The sequence below is a fragment of the Falco biarmicus genome, chromosome W, assembly GCF_023638135.1.
Source record: "Falco biarmicus isolate bFalBia1 chromosome W, bFalBia1.pri, whole genome shotgun sequence".
Classification (NCBI taxonomy): domain Eukaryota; kingdom Metazoa; phylum Chordata; class Aves; order Falconiformes; family Falconidae; genus Falco; species Falco biarmicus.
The window spans coordinates 6,727,301-6,746,773 of NC_079310.1; the positions used below are offsets into that span (position 1 = coordinate 6,727,301).

General features: G+C 42.4%; 1 protein-coding gene across 4 annotated transcripts in view; it reads left to right on the top strand.

Annotated features, from left to right (window-relative positions):
- LOC130142032 (ubiquilin-1-like) overlaps nucleotides 1-7,797 on the top strand; it is a 38,768-nt gene extending 30,971 nt beyond the window's left edge. For 2 of the 4 annotated variants that reach the window (XM_056323428.1, XM_056323431.1), the window contains exon 11: nucleotides 83-1,254. In XM_056323428.1, coding sequence (XP_056179403.1) covers nucleotides 83-238 — 156 coding nt within the window. In that variant the 3' untranslated portion in view covers nucleotides 239-1,254. Of the gene's footprint in view, nucleotides 1-82; nucleotides 1,255-3,782 lie in introns of those variants that run through there. The other 2 variants (XM_056323430.1, XM_056323429.1) reach the window with 2 other exon arrangements.
- Nucleotides 7,798-19,473: the final 11,676 nt, after the last annotated feature.

A 19,473-nucleotide genomic window follows, 5' to 3' on the forward strand; every position in this document is an offset into this window, starting at 1 on the left:
TGGTTCATAACCAACTATGTTTAAAACCTGTACTTTGCCAAATGTGTATTATGCTTTCATAGCTTGAGATTTTTCTTCTTAGCAGTTACAAAATCCAGAAGTTAGATTTCAGCAACAACTGGAGCAGCTGAGTGCAATGGGCTTTTTGAACCATGAAGCAAACTTACAAGCTTTAATAGCAACAGGAGGAGATATCAGTGCAGCTATTGAAAGGCTGCTTGGTGCTCAGCCTTCATAGCAGTGTTTCTTTAACTTGAAAAAATGTAATTTATTTTTGATAACAGCTCTTAAATCTTTAAAATAGTTGCTTTATTTCATTCTGATTCTTGGGATTGTCTTGTTATAACTAAAATCAGTCATGCATTTTAAGGTCAAGTGCAGTATTTTCTTCAAATGGGGAATTGATGCTTTTTTTGCTCTGTTGCATGCATCACTCTTGTTCATTCTTTCTTTTTTTTTTTTTTTTTAAACAATATCAGCTTTCAGAGTTGGTTGAGCAGGCTTTATCTGACTTCCAACTGTCCAATTTATCTACTACTAAACCATTAGCCTTCAGTAGTAATTTATGTAGAATATAAATTAAAAAGGAAACAACTGAAGGTGGTAATTTGTGGGTGCCAGTGCTGCTTATGGTAATTTCAGCATGTATTTTTTTGCTAGCAAAATGCTGTAAGATTTATACTGCTTGAGTAATCTACTATTTTTGCTTTTATTTGTATGATATATAAACACAATATATACAATGGAGACAGCTCATTTCTAGAAATTTAATTTCATTCTATTGCAATGTATATAAGTAACCAAAAATGGTCAGGGGGAAAAAAAGTAGTAAGACATAGTTTTTAGTGTAGAATCTTCCAGCAACTTTGATAAACATCTCAGAAAAATTGCTTAGGCAAGGTAATTTAAAATATACTAGAATTGCTGTACTAGTTATATCTTCACATCTAGCCATAAAGAAACTTGCACTGTAACATTGTCTCGTTACAGTTAATCTGTAACAGTGTTGCAAATTACCTTTGTGCAAATTAAAGGAGTGCTGCATTGTGCTCTGAAACTGCTTTGAAGGCATTTTGGCTTGTTCCATTGAGGTTCTAACATGCATTATGATTTGTAATTGGAAACATTACATTCAGCCATTATCATGTGATATTCTAATTACTTTTAATCACCATGTAAAAAAATACTGTATATGTCTTGAGTTTTTATTGGTAATTACCTCTTGTGCGCAGATAATAAATTAATTAAAAAGTATTTAAGCATTTTGTTTCAGTGTGTTTGCAATTGGTGCCTATCCAGGATTTGAGATGACTGACCTTTCAGTGTTAGCTCTGGGACTATTTACAGACTTTGGGCTAAGATTAACAAACAATACTTGGAGTATAAAGTGGAAGACAGAGGGAGGGTTATATAATACTGAGGAATATTTAGATAAAGTGAAAGTAGTGAAATAAAGAATTTTGCTGTGTGTTACTGAATAGCATTTACTTTTTATTGGTCTTTGGTGTCAGTGTAATTGTGAACATTCTGATTTAATTCCTGTATGCATTAAACACTTCATCTGAACAATCTTTTTTTTTTTTTTGGTACAAATATAAAGCCAGTTTGCTCTATAAAAAACATTGCTTGCAAATGGTTTAAACTTACTGGCCTTGACTCAAAATTGCTAATGAGTTAAATGAAACAATTTTATAACAGGATATAAAGGAGGATGTTGAGCACGCTTTCTTTTACATACAATGAAATTAATAAAACTAGGCAAAGCCAAGCATGCACATTTTACAGGGAGTAACTTGTATTCTTCTCTGAGAAGTTTTTGCTGTCCAGTAATCTTGTCTCGTACTTCAGCAGTAACTAAATAGATCAAATACTGCTGATGTATAGTATTGGGTAAAGTTCAAGAAAATGTCTTAGTTGGCAAGCCTCTCTGGATCAAAGTCTCATAGATACAGCAACATAGATTATTAAATAAATAAAAATAGAATCTCCTGGTGATTTGAGTTTTATATGATCAAAGCCTTTTAAAATACTTAAAGTTTGGGTACGAAATTATTATTACTCTTCTTTCCTAGCCAATGATAGTAAACCTGCAAGGGACTAGACCTTCATAAAGCCTTCTGTTTGGGTAGGTAGCTTTCACTTTCCCATCACAGCCTCATACTCAGTGCAGTGATAGCAGGTAGTTTCTGTAGAATAATCACTACTTTTTCACAATTACTCTTAGGATCATCGAAGTAACTAATTTGACTTGACCTTATAGTATGCATTATAGGGATTTTGCTTTAAAAAGGTGAGACCTCCAGTCATTCAGAAGGTATATCATTCTAAGAATACAATCCATAACTTGCAAAAAGGCCACTGTCGAATGGAAAGGGCAGAGCTGAAGTAGGGGAGGGGAGTGATTTTTGCCAAGCTTTACTAAGATGCCAAAGCACTGAATCTGAACTCCATGAACATTCTTTGACACAGGATCTAGTTCACTTATGTAAGTAAAATGGATATGTGATATTTGAAGTCAGATTCTATTAGAATGTAAGAAAAAGTAGAATTTAGCCTAAACTGTACAATGAACTGTTGAGCTAATTTTACTACTTGAGGTACTATTGTCAGCTATTAATAACAATTAGTAACTGAGTAGCGGTAAAACACTGAGATATCTTTAGTGTATGAGGAATTTTGGTTTTGTTTGATGAGACCTTAATTGTTAAAAGTGGCAGTAGGCAGAACGAGGTTTGTAGTAGGGGTAAAAATTTACTGGTTTTAATAATAAAAGATACATCACACTTGTTTGGTTTAATGGCATAGTAGAATCTTTGCACACACTCTCTCCACTGTCTCTCTGGCCTTTTAGGCACTTGCTTTTGAAAACATCCAATTCCTTTTGGGTATAAAGGTTTGAAATTTAATATTACTGTTTGGTAATATGTCATGCAGCTTCTTTCCTATCAATGTGTAATTTCCCGAATTATTTAGTTTTATTGTGTCTGAAAAAAAATTAAGCATAAATCTGCATTTAATAGTGGGTATATTAGAAAAGCTCTTTGCTTGTAAAGTTATACTGGGAAATATGAAGATTTCATTAAAAGCCAAGGTACCACAAGAGGGTGCCATTTCCTTAATTTTCATAGTGACTAAATTTGCATGGCAATGTTAAAAATAATCCATGTGCAACTGCATATGGGGATGTTTCTATTCAGGTCTGACTTGTAGAATCTTACAGAAACTATCTGCAGAGTTTTCATGAAGTTAAGCAAAAGAAGCATCTCTTCTGTAACAAGGACTTTGTAAAAAAAACCCCAACATTTTAGCAATTGAAAAGAGGATTTTAACCTAAAATTCTGTGAGTTATGTAGCTGACTGTTCAGAATTTTTTTATCACAAAAAGTTGAAATACATATTCGAAGTTGTTTGATCTTAGGTTTTAAAGCAGCTGCATGAAAACTTCTCCGTAAGTATATATTGGACTGGGTATAGGCTGAGATGGAAGAGTAAAGAAACATAGGAAAGGGAAGTAAAGGGGAAGGTCCAACTCTGAAAAGAATGAGAATGAGTTTGTGTTATGGGCTTTTTGAGTGTTTTTGTTTGTTTTAAAGAAGGAAATATCCATCAGTCCTGTACTAGCTGATTTGCTCTCCACTGCATTTCATCAATGGGTATGCTTTATATGTGAAAGATGCTAATTCAAAGCCAATATGATGCCCCTTTACACTAAGCTTTCCAGAGAGTCGTATTTTGTATATTGTCTCACTCCCTCCCACCCCCCACCCCTTTTTTTTTTCCAGCTTGGTCTCCAGTGCATATAACAAAAGTTCATAAAGTCTTAGCACCCAGGTGAAGTTGGCAAAGACAAATACAGAAGTTACAACTTTTCAAAATCTGTTAGTGAGCCAGCAGTAGTGTCAGGAACAGAACTTCATCATTCAAGCTCCTGCCTTTTATACTTGCAGAAAAAGAAATATATTGCTTTTTACAAAGCAGTAAAATATTTAATCACTGTGCCCCTCTCTGTGTTTGACAGAATGAAAATTAAAACTTAAGAATTTCAATTCCTGTGTGAACCTTGATGGGATTTTCAAAAGCAGGCTTGGCTCAGATACAAATGGCAATTTTAACTTCATAGGGAGAAGTGTTTAAACAATGGTGATAGTTTTTGAAAACTTCATCTTGCGTGTCCTTTACAGTCATGATAGAAATATTAAGAGTAATAAACCAGCTCCTAATATTGTAATTTATTTAAATGTTGTGAAAAATAAGTTGTTTTGATTAACCTGAAAAATGTCTTAATGAATGCTTATTTTCTTTAGACTGACTGGGGGGGGAAGTATGGAGTTTTGGGTTTTTTGACGGAGTTTTGGGTTTTTTGACAGAGTTTTGAAATCAAATTTATAATGCAGGTAAAGATGTGATTTGAAAGTGAAATCAAGATAGATTTTAGCAGGAGACGGGCTATCTTGGAGTTTCTATATTAGCCACCATTCTTTCACTCCAATTAAATTCTAATATAGCATAAGGAAGTGCCATGAGCACTTCCTTAATTCCTGAGAACAGAAGTAACTAAATATCTTTAGAAACTCTGATCCATCATCTATAGAATTTTTATATTGAACTGTCTAGAGAATGTCTGCTGTACAGTAGAGTTCTGTTATTAAAAGTATACTTTCAACACCTGTTGAGATTTAACTGTAATGTTAAATGTCGTGTTTGTTATGTCTGCTCTAACCCTGTGCAGTGGCAGTACTGCACTGTGCTCATTCAAGTTATACAAGGGATCGAATGTAGTTAAACTAATGGCCTGTGTGTATATTTATTTATTTTTACTGGCAAGGTTTCCTAAAATAAAGAAATAAAAGCATTAAAACTGTGGATGTGGTGTGTTACACCAAAAAGCAGATCTGGAATTAGTTGTCATCATAAATAAGTGACTGAAATGTCTGTAGTCAAATTAAAATTAGGTATAAACCTATTCAAGAATCATAACACATTTCTCATGTTTTGACTCACAAGGAAATGAGAACATGTCATAATTAGTGTTATCATCTATGTGAGCCAGTCAGCCTCAGCTACTTATCAGTAATTAAACCTTGTAATTAGGCACTGTTAATGTATACTTGATTTTTGCAAAATTTATGGAGATGGGCAGTGACCTTGGGCGGCAGACATGTTACAAGAAGCAATGGATCGTGTTCCAACATAATCTAAATTTCTCAGTAAATTAACCCCCACTCCACCAAGGTATGATCACCTGATGTGCACATGCAATGGCCATGGTGTGAAGCCAGACTAAGGAGAGCTTTGGGGGAGCAAGAGATGCAGAGCAAGCTGGGTCTATTGGGTTTATAGGGCAAGGTTTTGGTAGTAGCTGCAGGGGTGGCTTCTGAGAGAAGAGAACATGTTGGATAGAGCCAGTTTCAGCTGATTCCAAGATGGACCTGCTAGTGGCCAAAGCTGAGCCCATCAGTGAAGTTGGTGGTGCCTCTGTGATAACATTTAAGAAAGGGTTAAAAAAGGAGGAAAAAACCCCAAACCTGTGCAGCAGCTATAAGAGGGAGAAATGAGAGAAACCACTGCAGGACACCAAGGTCAGTGAAGAAGGGAGAGGAGGTGTTCCAGGTGCCAGAGCAGAGATTCCCCTGCTGCCAATGGTGAAGCAGGTTGTTGCCCTGCAACCCATGGAGGACTATGTTGAAGCAGATATCTACACTCCAGCCTGTGGCCAGAGCAGGTGGATGTGCCCTGAAGGAAGCTGTGACCCCATGGAGAGCCCATGCTGGAGCAGGTTTTTCTGTGATGGTGTGGGGGACCTACGCTGGAGCAGTCTGTTCCTGAAGGACTGCACCCTGTGGAAAAAAACCCATGCTGGAGCAGTTGAGCAGTTTGTGAAGAACTGCAGCCTGTGGGAAGAATCCATGTTGGAGCAGTTTGTGAAGGACTGTTTCCCATGGAAAGGACCCCACACCTGGAGCAGGAGAAAAAGTATGAGGAAAGGAGAGGCAGAGATGAAGAGATGAAGTGTTATGAACTGACAGCAACCCTCACTCCCCATCCACATGCACTGCCTGGGTAGGGGGAGTTAGAGTTGAGAATAAATGAGCCTGTGAAGAAGGGGGGGAAGATGTTTTTAGTTTTGTTTTTGTTTCTTACTGTCCTACTCTATTTTTAATTGGCAATAATTTGAATTAATTTTCCCTAAGTCTGTTTTGACTGTGACAGCAATTGGTGAGTGATCTCTCTGTCTTTATCTGGAGACATGAGCTTTTTTTCCATTATTTTTCTCCTCCTGTCCTGTTGAGAAGGGGAGTGATAGAGCAGCTTGATGGGCACCTAGCAGCTAGCCAAGATGAACCCACCACACTGGGCTAGACATGAAGTTTTGGTAGAATAACTTTTAATATTATTTGTGTAAGCAGGGTAGACCTATATGCTATGGGAGATAAGTGGTTGATGGTATGTAGGATAGGTGGTTTGCTTCCCCTTCTATCTACTCCCCAAAAATGGATCCCAGGATCCAAGAAGTGACACAGCATGCTTGTAGCAGGCTAAAAGGAAAGGGCATCTGGTTGTAATGCTCTTTCTATTTGCAGTAAAGGTACAAACAAGTGAAATGAAGCATCACAGAAATGTAGTTCTGACCAGAGAAACTTCATGGATGAATCTTAGCTTTAGCTAGCTGTGTCAAGTGCCATTTTCCATGGCTTTCAGTAGGTATCTTGTCAAGCAGTCTTTCCCCTTCTCAATCTGACTTTCAAATCCTAGACACTTCTGAATAGGAATTAAATTCCCCCAAAGGCTGAGCCCCAATAGTTCAGCATATTCCTGCCACATGAAACTCACAAAATTTATTCTTCTGTCTCCTGGCCTGTTGAAACATCAAGAGGAAAGCTAATATTGGAGATAATCTAAAAAGATGTGGACAAGTATGGATAACACAAATTCAGCATTATGAAGATGCTAGAGCTATTTGGAACTTGCTTCTGATTCCTCTTTACAGAGAAGGCTTGTTACGTGTTTAGTATAACATACTAAATTAAAGCGGAGTGAAAAATAAAATATTTGAGTTTATAGCTGCATATTTTGCTATTACTTTCAAGTTTCAAAAAACTTCTTTTGAATTATCTTTGGTTTTGTCTGAACAGTTGTCCTGGTTTTGGCTGGGATAGAGTTAATTTTCTTCCTAGTAGCTGGTACAGTGCTGTGTTTGGATTTAATATGAGAATAATATTGATAACACACTGATGTTTTAGTTGTTGCTAAGTAGTGCTTACTCTAAATCAAGGACTTTTCAGTTTCCCATGCTCTGCCAGAGAGCAGGTGCACAAGAAGCTGGGAGGGAGCAGAGCCAGGACAGCTGACCTGAACTAGGCAAGGGATATTCCATATACCATAGAATGCCATGCTCAGTATATAAACTGGGAGGAGTTGGCTGGGGCCTGCTGATCGCTGCTCGGGGACTGGCTGGGCATTGGTCAGCAGGTGGTGAGCAACTGTTTTGTGCATCACTTGTGGGTTTTGGGTCTTTTTTTCCTCTGGGGTTTAATTCCTCTCTCATTCTCTTTCCTTTTCATTACAATTGTTGTCCTTCCTGTTGTTGTTATAATTATTTACTTTATTTCAATTATTAAATTGTTCTTATCTCAACCCACAATTTTTTCCTATTCTCCTCATCGCACTGGGGGAGGGGGAGTGAGCAAGTAGCTGCATGGTACTTCATTGCCAGCTGGGGTTAAACTACAACAACAGTTGAAGTAGGACTATGTGAGCTTAGGAAATGTGTAATAAATAAAATTCAAGTTTGAATAATGAATTGGTCGGCTGATTTAATTTTTTTAAGATCAATATTTCTAAAGAGATTCAATCATGATTGTCAAATGCCTAATCATTTTGGGCTGTATTGAAACTAATATTTTAGAAAACATTATATTGTAGTCATTATTAGTATATTCTGTGGTTATGCTGTCTGGTAGTAGCTAATGTTACGTTTATTACTGAACCGGATCCTTGAAATAATCTTTATATAGACAGTAGAAAAACAGCTATCATTTGCAGCATTTTTCCCTACACTGTTATTCAGGGGTTAGCTTACTGTTAGCGATTATTATGATATCTTAGATTAGTGAAAACATAATGGCTTTACTAATTGCAGAATATTATACTACTGCATACATTTCTGTTTTGGAATGCAATGGGGAAAACAATTTTTTTTTGTCCTTAGCACAAATTCATTAAAGATAGAGGTTTTTTTACCTGTTCAATATATCATGCAGTGCACAAGGTCAGGGAATCCTGTTCTAGAAACAAAACAAGTTAGTTCAGAAATGTTTGTGAAATGTATTTGAAACAATCACTTCTAAAGCATTTGACTGGAAATGAAAATTAGTATTATAATGCCCACCAAGTTCAGTTTTGTGTCTGTCTTCCTAATGTAGATTTGCTACTGCTGCCTGAAGGCTAACAAGAAGTGCTAGACACTTTATCAATAAAAGGGTTTTAGTGAAATAGTACTTTTTGATATAACAAATACCTAGAAGTATCTGTTAGAAGCCACAATTGTGCAACACCTTTGCTCAGTAGTTTAGCAAATGCAATGTGATTGATCAGTTTTTCAATATAAACTAATTTTAAGTGTTAAGCTCCCAGCAACTTTTGTCATACCTACCAAGCATTAAACTACTGCTCCTATTTCATTGTTCAACACAGTTATTGCTGGGTAAGTGCAGCAAATGACAATGTGGACAAATAAATGCAATTGATAGTCATTATTGATATTGTCACAACTTCCCCCTGGTATTCAAGGCCCTCACAATTTTGCATGACTGATGTTTCAGGAGAGATATTTCCCTCTTGCTTAGCATCATATGCCAATGGTTTATTCATTCAATTTTGCAATGCTGCCATACATGAGATACTGGCTTATATGAACTTCCAACCATTAATGAAAGATGTCTTTAGTAAGAATTGTACTGGGTCTGGCTGAGATGAAGTTATCACAGAATCGCAGGTTGGTTGAGGTTGGAAGGGACCTCTGGAGGTCATCTGGTCCAACACCCCTGCTCAAGCAGGGCCGCCTAGAGCCAGTTACCGAGGACTATGTCCAGATGGATTGTGAATATCTCCAAGGAGGGAGACTCCACAAGCTCCCTGGGCAACCTGTTCCAGTGCTCAGTCACCCTCACGGTAAAAAAAATCTTTCCTTATGATCAGACAAGAACCTCCTGTGTTTCACTGTGTGCCAGTTACCTCTGATCCTGTCACTGGGCACCACTGACAAGAGCCTGGCTCCGTCATCTTTGCGCCCTCCCTTCAGGTATTTATATACATTTGTCGCGACGGAGGGAAGACACAGTCACTCAATATGAGTGATCAGCAGACTTCGTTTATTGTCTCTTACAGTCACCTTTTATGCCTTCTTATAATTAGCTCATACATATTACAAAAGTTAAGCTCATTATTGGTTAGTTGCCTAAATACCAAGCCCACCCCTAGTTTCTCTTCTGTAGTTTTCTGTTCCCACCTGCAACATTCTTTTCCCACCAAAATCTTCCTGTTATTGTGTAACAAGAACAGCCAAGGACAGTGTATTTTTGCTTTACTTCAGATAAGCTGAGAGCGATGTGCATTTTTGTCCAGCCAGCTGGACTATGTCTATGTGACCCTTTTCAGCTAGCCAGTTATCCACAATTCCCCCGTTTTTATTTTGGGCGACATAGGCTTGGTTGACAATCTTCAATAACAGCGTTTTAACACAAGAAAACTACATATCTAAGCACTACTAAAACTATTACCATAATGATCAAAAAAAAGAATAATAATAATCCCGTTTGCTATGAGATTGTATCTTTGCTGTCAAAAGTTCGAGTTTTTCATGCATGGTCCTCTGTGTGTGGGATTGGAACAGATGTCGAATAGATTCCAGAACAGGGCCCATCGCAAAGTGCTGGCAAAGCAGCGTTCTCGCATCGAGCTCCTCCAGCGTGCTCTACAGCAGGTTTTACCCAACGGCTGGGAACCCAAATAGTGCCTGAATTGGTAGAAATACAGACATAACCACGCCCCACATAAATCACCTCCACAGGACCTACCCATTGTCCTGTTTTTGCATCCTTATACAGTACTTTCATGTGTGGTGGCCTGGGGGGTTCTGAGCCAGCGTGGTGCCTTATTATAGGCGGCTCATTACTGTCCCCAAACACACACAAATGATTAAGCACAAAAAGGGCTTTCACCACCCTTTCTCTTACATCCTGAATCTCTTTGAACTTTTCTATATAGCGTTTTAGCGTCCCGTTAGCCCGCTCTACAATTGCTTGTCCAGTTGGAGAATGAGGGATTGCAGTAACATGTTTAATATTCCACATTTGCATAAAGCGTTTGAGCAGTCCGCTACCATATGCAGGACCGTTATCAGTTTTAATAGTAATAGGCACCCCTAAAACAGCAAAGCAACTAGTTAAATGCCGGCGCACGTCCCGGACCTTTTCCCCGGGCTGTGGTGTGGCCCATAACATATGGCTATAGGTGTCTATAGTAACATGCACATATTTCAATCGACCGAATGCAGGAACATGAGTAACATCCATCTGCCAAACATCATTAGACTGTAGTCCTCGCGGGTTGACCCCGCAACCGAGCCCTAAGCCTGAGTTATGGTGACTACATATAGGGCAAGCCTTCACAATGGCCCGAGCCTCCTCCATAGACAGTTTGTAGGCTCGTGCCAATCCCTTCGCATTTTGATGGAAGATCGAATGGGCTTCTCGGGCTCGACAGTGTGGTGCTAATGGGGGTTCAGTAGTGATTGCGACGAGACGATCAGCTTGAGCATTGCCCTCTCCGAGGCCTTCTTCCCACTGGTGGCTTCGGATATGGATCACCGCATACGATTCCGATCTCTGTGCGATTGCAAGCTGCAAGCTCACAAGTAGTTCTGTCAAGCGTTGATTCTTTAATTCACGCACGCTTGCATCTTCAATCCGGCTGACTATGCCGGCAACATAGAGAGAATCTGTGACTACATTCAGTGGGACATCTCTCCATCTAATAAATGTCCAGACCACTGCATAGAGTTCTAGCGTCTGTAGAGAATCCTTTGGCTGCGCTTGTAGAATTTGGTGTTGCCACCCTTGCTTATCTTTCCATGTTATGGCAGCGGTCCTAGAGCGTCGACCCGCATCAGTAAAGGCCGTGAGAGCGTGTGGGATAGGCTGGCTGGATCGCTTCGGCTTAACAATCCAGCCCATGTTCTCCATCCACGACAGGATGGGCGATGGGAGTGGTTTCACTATTATTGCTGCTCCATCGTGGAGTAATGCAGCCTGCAGTTCCTCGGAGTTCTGCAAGTACCACTCCAAGTCGATCTGTCTCATCGGCACCCATATCGTGCCAGGAGGAGTGCCATCCACCTGTAAAATACGACAGCGACCTTTCTTGATCAGCTCCGTCAGCGTCGAGATCTTGTCTTGTATTGTGCGTCGTGGTTGCAGTGGGGGAGCTATCCATTCCAATACGATGGTGGAGTACTCCCCTTTCTCCCCCGTTTTTATTTTTTTCTGTGTTAGAGCACCCATGAGGTACTGAGTGCCACACAAGATAGTCAAATCGATGGGTAACCCTACAACACGCCGATGCATGGAGCGCGCAGTCACCATTGAAGCTATTTGTTATAACGTTTGTTCTTGCTGTTCAGTAAGCTGTACTGGGGTTGAAGGATCTGTCCCTCTCAACAGGGGGCGTAGTTGATTTAACAGTTCATTGGGGATGCCCACTACAGGCCGGAGCCATTGCAGATCACCGAGCAGTTGTTGGGCGTCGTGAAGGGTTTGGATATCCAAGTGGAGTGACAACTTTTGAGGCTGAATTGTTGTATCAGTAATGCGCCACCCCAGATACTTCCAGGGGCTTGATTCTTGCACCTTTTCGGGTGCTACTACCAATCCCCTAAGCTTGAGTTGTTCAGTTAAAACCTGTTTTTGTCGTAAAGAGAAGGGTGTTGGCTGGGCTAACAAGATGTCATCCATATAATGGTAGATTAAAGTCTTAGCCCAGCGTTGTCGCAAAGGTTGTAGTGTGGCAGCAACATAGAGTTGACACAAGGTGGGCGAATTTCTCATTCCTTGTGGGAGGACCGTCCATTCAAAGCGTTGGTCCGGTCCCTCCCGGTTGATCGCGGGTAAGGTAAAGGCAAATCTGCGCTGATCATCTTCATGTAAAGCAATTGTGAAAAAGCAGTCTTTCAAATCTACAATGAGTAAATGCCACCCTTCCGGTATCATAGCTGGGTTGGGTAATCCGGGTTGTAAGGCCCCCATATCATGCATCTGTTTGTTTACCGCTCGCAGATCATGAAGCAATCGATATTTTCCAGACTTTTTCTTGATAACAAAGATGGGGGTATTCCAGGGGCTCGTTGACAGACGCAAATGACCTTGTTGATACTGCTCTTTAACCAGTTCATGCGCCTGTTCTAGACTTTCCCTTTTTAACGGCCACTGCTCTATCCACACTGGTTCCTCTGTCTTCCATCGGAGTGGGATCGGGAAAGTCCAAGCAATGGCCGCTCCTAGAAAGGGAGGTCTGAAGTGAGGACCATCCCCATTTGGGCCAAGATATCGCGGCCAATCAAAGCATGCACCCCCTCAGGCAACGGAATAATTGAGACACAACAGTTTATAACTTTGTCAGCTATAGTCCATCGCAGAAGGGGGGATTTGCGAGCGAGGGTCAATCCCCCCACTCCTGCAACTGTAGCATTGGTCGTACAGGTTGGCCAATGCGCCGGCCATTTGTGTGCACTGATTATAGAGACATCAGCGCCAGTATCCAACAGCGCAGTAATCGAGAGAGTCTGGTCTCCATACTGCACTGTGACCGATCGCCGTGGTCGTTGTTGCAAGCCAATAGTCAATAAAGCCATTTGCCCTGTAGACCCAAAGTTACCTTGTCCTCGAGGTTGTTCTTGCAGTGGTTGGAGGGTGCCTGCAAGATGCGGTAGTGGAATCAGCTGGGCTATCTTGGTCCCGTTAGGTATAAAGAGTGGGGGAAACAGCGTCTGAGCCATAATATGAATTTCTCCGTGAAAGCCCTTATAATCAGTCCCACCAAAACATTGAGTCCCAACATGGTGGCTGATGAACGCCCGATGAGTAATGCTCCAACAGCTTGTCCGCGTATACAAACTGGGCCTTGTATGCCAGTAGCAAGTTTTGTAGGCTTTGAGTCCAAGAGGGTACAATCTACTGTTGTTGCCAGGTCCAAGCCGAGGCTTCCGCTGGTTGCAGGTCGGAGAGGAAAGGATTTTGTGCTGCTGGGCAGGCAGCCGCTTTTTGTGTCAGCGCGGGGCGGCTCTTCCCGCTGGGTTGCCCGTTTCCCGATCGACGACAAGCAGCTTCATTGTGAGTGTCCGAGCGGCAGTTTCGGCACCATACGGAGTTGGCATTGCAGTCCCGTCTCACGTGTCCGGTGGCACCGCAACGGAAGCACCGTAGACGAGATGGGCCGCGGTCATTTGATCGCCCAGCAAAGGCTTGCAAAGGAGCAAGGGCTGCTAAGACCTGACTCTGGGTAGACTGCGCCTGCTCTTTTAAAGCACTCCCTAGTTCTTTTATTGCCTCGACTAACATAGCCTGGGGCCCGACTGGCACTTGTGCCATTCTTTCCAAAGCTTCTTCTATGGTCCATGTCCCTGGTAGCGTAGCTAGGATGTTACGTGTGGCTGGGTTACAATTCTGTATGGCACACTGCTTTAAAATGGAGCCTTTGAGATAGTCTTGCACCCCAGCCACCTGTATGGCGTTTGCTACCCGATCAATAAATAACCCAAATGGCTCCTCTCTTCCCTGTTTGATTCCCATATAGGAAGGGATTCCCCCGGGCTCCTTTATACGGTCAAGCGCTAGTCTAGCTAGCCTCATCGCTTCCTTTGCCTTATCCGGTCCCATCAGTGCCTGCGCTTCGGTTCTAAAATAGGGTCCTAAACCCATCAGCTCCTGTAGAGTAACCCCATGCAGTGGGTCCCCTGGCTGTCTAACCACTGCTACCGATTCCTGACAAGCAGCCTGCCAATGAGCGTTAAACAGAAGCTGCTGATGTTGGCTCAAGATTAACTTCATTATACTGCGTATGTCACTCGGGAGTAAGATATTAGTTCCCCAAAGATAATCTAACATTTGCCTGGTGGGTTCCCCTTTTAAACCTGACTCACTCACCGTAGCCCGTAGCTGAGTTAATAATTTCCAATCTAAGTTAGTGAGAGAAACCGTGATATTCCCCTGCGCATCTGGCTGTGAATACGTGACCGGGAAAGCCTCATGCACGATTCCCGCGGCAAAATCGCGTTCACCCTCAAGCATAGCACTGTCTGCTATCTGCTTCCAGACCTTTTGCCTATTTTGGGCAACCTGAAGGCATTCTGCAGAAGGATTCGTACATTCCCTACTCTCTACGGGGTTTTTACGGTCTATCTCTTCGCTTACGTCATCATTCCCCGACGGGGGGGGGGGCTGAGGGATTCAACGAGGGCGGCGACGGGAAGGGCGACTGGTCCCAGCTTCCCGCAGCCCCCTGCTGAACCGTCAGCGTACGCACCGAGGGAGGCAGCGGGCAATCGGGGGGGGAAGCCGATTCCCCCTGCCGTGCGGCTACTGCAGTCCCGCTTGCAACTCCCAGCCGCCCAGAGGCAGCAGCAGCCGCTCTCTGTTCGGCTCGATGTTGCAAAAGGGCATTAGTGACAGCCTGCCACGGTTTCATCAGTTTTTTGGCAGTTTTATTGTCGGCTATTACTTCGGCAAACAGTGTGTCCCCATAATTACGCCACTCTGCATGCTCGAAAACCGTATCTGGATTCCCAAAATGACCCCTCGCTACCCCATAAGCTAATAACCCTGGTAATTCCTTTTTACAATCTATGCCCCGAATGCTCCGCTTTTCTAAAAAGCCTTTGAGCAAATCATACGTCGCTTGTCTCTCCATACCGTCGTCAGCGCTTTTGCAGCCTTTGCGAGACTCCGGCGACGCGTGGCCGGCGGGACCCTCTGTAGGTGCTCCCGGGCGCGGGGACTGTGCCCTTCCGCCTCCTGCGCTGCTTTCAGGACCGGTACCCGAATCTCCGTCGAACCGTGGCTCGCAGGTTCAGCCCTCTCTAGGGTCCCTGTTCGGGCGCCATTTGTCGCGACGGAGGGAAGACACAGTCACTCAATATGAGTGATCAGCAGACTTCGTTTATTGTCTCTTACAGTCACCTTTTATGCCTTCTTATAATTAGCTCATACATATTACAAAAGTTAAGCTCATTATTGGTTAGTTGCCTAAATACCAAGCCCACTCCTAGTTTCTCTTCTGTAGTTTTCTGTTCCCACCTGCAACATTCTTTTCCCACCAAAATCTTCCTGTTATTGTGTAACAAGGACAGCCAAAGACAGTGTATTTTGCTTTACTTCAGATAAGCTGAGAGCGATGTGCATTTTTGTCCAGCCAGCTGGACTATGTCTATGTGACCCTTTTCAGCTAGCCAGTTATCCACATACATTAATAATATCCCTGCCCTTAGCCTTCTCTTCTCTAGGCTAACCAGTTTCAGCATTCTCAGTCTTTCCTCATATGAGAGATGCTCCAGTCCTTTCATCATCTTTGTGGCCCTTCATTTGACTCTCTTCGGTATGTCCACGTCTTGCATGTACTGGGTAGCCTGGAACTGGACACAGGACTCCAGGTGTGGCCTCAACAGTGCTGAGTAGAGGGGAAGGATCACCTCCCTTGATCTGCTGGCAACATTCTTCTTAATGCAGCCCAGTATACCATTCACCTTTGCTGTGAGGGCACGTTGCTAGCTCATGTTCAACTTGGTGTCCACCAACTCGTTTCTCCAACCTGTTGAGGTCCAAGTTTTGTGTCATCAGCAGATTAGCTAATCAAGATCCCAGAATTTGTCAATACCTAAAAAATTACAGGCCTCTTGCACCACAGTATGAATCCTGGGCTGCATAAAAAAAAAAAAAAAAAAGCGTGGCCAGCAGGTTGAGGGAGGGGATTCTCCCCCTCTGCTCTCAAGTGAACCCACCTGGAGTACTGCATCCAGCTCTGGAGTCCTCAGCACAGGAAAGACATGGACCTGTTAGAGTAGGTCCAGAGGAGGGCCATGAAAATGATCATAGGGCTGGAACACCATCTCCTATGAAGACAGGCTGAGAGAGTTGGGCTTGTTCAGCCTGGAGAAGAGAAGGCTCCAGGGAGGCCTTATTGCAGCCTTTCAGTACTTAAAGGTGGCCTATAAGAAAGATGGAGAAAGACTTTTTACCAGGGTCTGAAATGACAGAAGTGGCAATGGTTTTAAACTGAGAGAGGGTATGTTTAGATTGGAAAGAAGGAAGCATTTGTTATGATGAGGGTGGTGAGACACTAGAACAGGTTTCCCAGAGAAGCTGTGCGTGCTCCATCATTGGAGGTGTTCAAAGTCAGGTTGGATGGGGCTTTGAGCAACCTGGTCTAGTTAAAGTTGTCCCTGCCCATGGCAGGGGAATTGGTCTAGATGATCTTTAAAGGTCTGTCCTGGTTTCAGCTGGGATGGAGTTAATTTTCTTCTTAGTAGCTAGTACAGTGCTGTGTTTTGGATTTGGTGTGAGAACAATGTTGATAACACACTGATGGTTTTAGTTGTTGCTGGGTAATGTTTATACTAAGTCAAGGACTTCTCAGTTTCTTGGGCCCTGCCAATGAGAAGGCTGGAGTGGCACAGGAAATTGGGAGGGGACACAGCCAGGTCAACTGACCTGAACTAGCCAAAGAAGTATTCCATACCATGGGATGTCGTGCTTGGTATAAAAACTTGGGGGGGTTAGTTGGGACCTGCCAATCATTGCTAGGGACCTGGCTGAGCATCGGTCAGCGGGTGGTGAGCAGCTGTACTGAGCATCACTTGTTTTCCTTTCTCTCTTTTCCTTTGGATTTTATCCTTTCCCCAACCTTTCCATTATTAACTATTATTATTGTTCTTTCATTTTTATTCTATTTCAATTATTAAATTGTTCTTATCTAAACCCTCAAGTTTTACACTCCTTTCTGATTCTCCTCCCCACCTGTGGGAGAGGAAGATAGAGAATGTCTGATTATTACTGACAAGAGGTAAGATAGATGTATGAGAGGAGGATGGAGAATGTCTGATCTGACAGGAGATAAGAGAACAACTGGGTCTTATGAAGGAAAGTAAGAAAGATAAACATGGTTATCTAGCCAAAAGTTCTTTGCATGCTTGTAATGATATATAGCTATGTAACTGCATGAACAGTTTCCGCCCTGAGCCTGGTGGTACCTACAACTGGAATTTGTATCCTGGCTCAGAGATATAAATATGACCTTCTCTGTGCAATACAGTGTCTCTGGTTGCACCACAACCTGAGTCTGTGCCTTCATACACCACACCCACCCCTCTGGGGAGGGAGTGAACAAGCGGCTGCGTGGTGCTTGGTTGCCGGCCAGGGTTAAACCACAACAAGGTCTCTTCCAACCCAAACCATTCTATGATTCTATGCATGTAATGATGCTTAATCATAACTACAAAGTAAGCTTAATAAGAAACAGCAACAATTGATGTGTAATGGTTGTTCTTTCAGTCAATTTAGAGTATACAGCACTGGTGATAGGCACCCAAATTCAATTTAATGAGGACACAGACTGAACTGTTAAATTGTAATTGTTATGCTATGATGTGGTGACGCAGGTCGAGGTGGACTGAAAAAACACTATGTCTGTGTGGCTGGGTTCGGACAAAATGACAAAATGGCCTTTATTGTTTATACAAATTACTTAGTACATGTGTCAGACCCTAATAGGCTTTCTGTGTTCTTCTTCTTGCTTGCTATTTGCTGTTGCTGTAGGTGCCCGTATGCTGCGTTTCTAAGTTCCGGTTCTTCACATCCTGTTTACATACCTGACAATTTGTGGCTGTCTTAAAGGTACACGACTAAGACTTTGAAGTCAACTAACTACTCTGCAGACCTGCTGCAGACCCCAACAATTCCCCCTTTTTGTTTTTGAACAGCTAGTACCAGGTTTGCCATGTGCTGCGGGGCCCTTGCAAACACGACAGCAACCAAGGCAATAGCAAACAAACAATACTGCCAATTGAGTGAATCGATGCCAAAAAGGCTGACATTTTCTCAGATTTTGATAACATGTTGCTTCAATGGGGCGCCTAAAATCCACGCAGCACATACCATCCAAATCCTCACAGCCATGTCCTTGAGCCAACAACAAAACCCCAATAGTTGCTCTGTTTTGTATGTACTAGTGGCAAATCATCAGCTAACAATCCCAAAACACTAGAGGTTTGACTCACATTCTTGACTGCCTAACAAACAAGGTGATTTAACTCTTTAATACTTTCCCTGCTGCTGCTCCAGATAAGAGAAGAATGGCTGCAATATGTTCCCATCAGTTCCATAAATCAACTACATCATTACACGCTTCATCCAAAATTATATTGCTTTTAATCGCATTATGCTCATCAACATGTTCACGTGTTGATTTATGTGGGTGTCATGGTCCCATCATAGCCTCCTACTACATTAGCATCTACATAAAGACAATTATCAACATTCAAAGTGCCAACAATATCAACTTCTTGTGGGTTAACATTATACAGAGGCAACCAATTATCCCAAATATCAAGGCTTTCAGTAAGATCCTTCGAAGAGGGTCCCCCGTGGAGAGTCGGCCAAGTCACGACAATCATACCAATATGCCTACATGCCGTGCTCACTTTATTAAACAAACAGGTCATGCTTATAACTTAAACTGACCGCTCACTCGACTTTACACACAGCTGATTGGATAAAAGTCTCTAGGCCACGTGGGGTCCATGTTGCTGACTGGTGGGCATGCTGCAGGCGCCTGATCAGAGTGTGCTGATGAGAGTGTGTTGATTTTGCGGTTCCTAGGACTTGCTCTGCACCTGGCTTCTTGTTTGTACATAGCTTGTTTTCCTTCTCCCACTGCTTGTTCCCAGGACTAATTAAAACTGCTCTGCAGCTTCAACTAACAGGCCTGGGTTGTCCAACCCAGACAATGGTAACATATGTCCTTGGGCCTTTAAAAATCCTTCTACAGGGACAGAGCGTGGCCAGGGATTCCTTTGTATCCTGTCAGTGGGCCATGTTATTTAGGGCATTTGACTTTGCTCCACATATGAAAGACAGACTCCACAATCTCATAGATCACGGAGGGCACTGCGCACCTTTGATGAAACATGTAATGACCGAGTTGACCTACAGTCTGTAACAGCAAATGTCCTGGCCTCCATATTTATGCCGGGGGCAATGCCTGCATTAAATGCTAAGAATATACGAAGGTTAGCGTGCTGGGGAGAGAAACAATTTAATCTTACATCGCAGATTTTAAGTTCGTTATCGCTTGATGTAGATAGTGTTAGGCATGCTATGTTACAAAATAGAGCTGCAATAAATTTTTTGTTATTAGCACATGGCCATG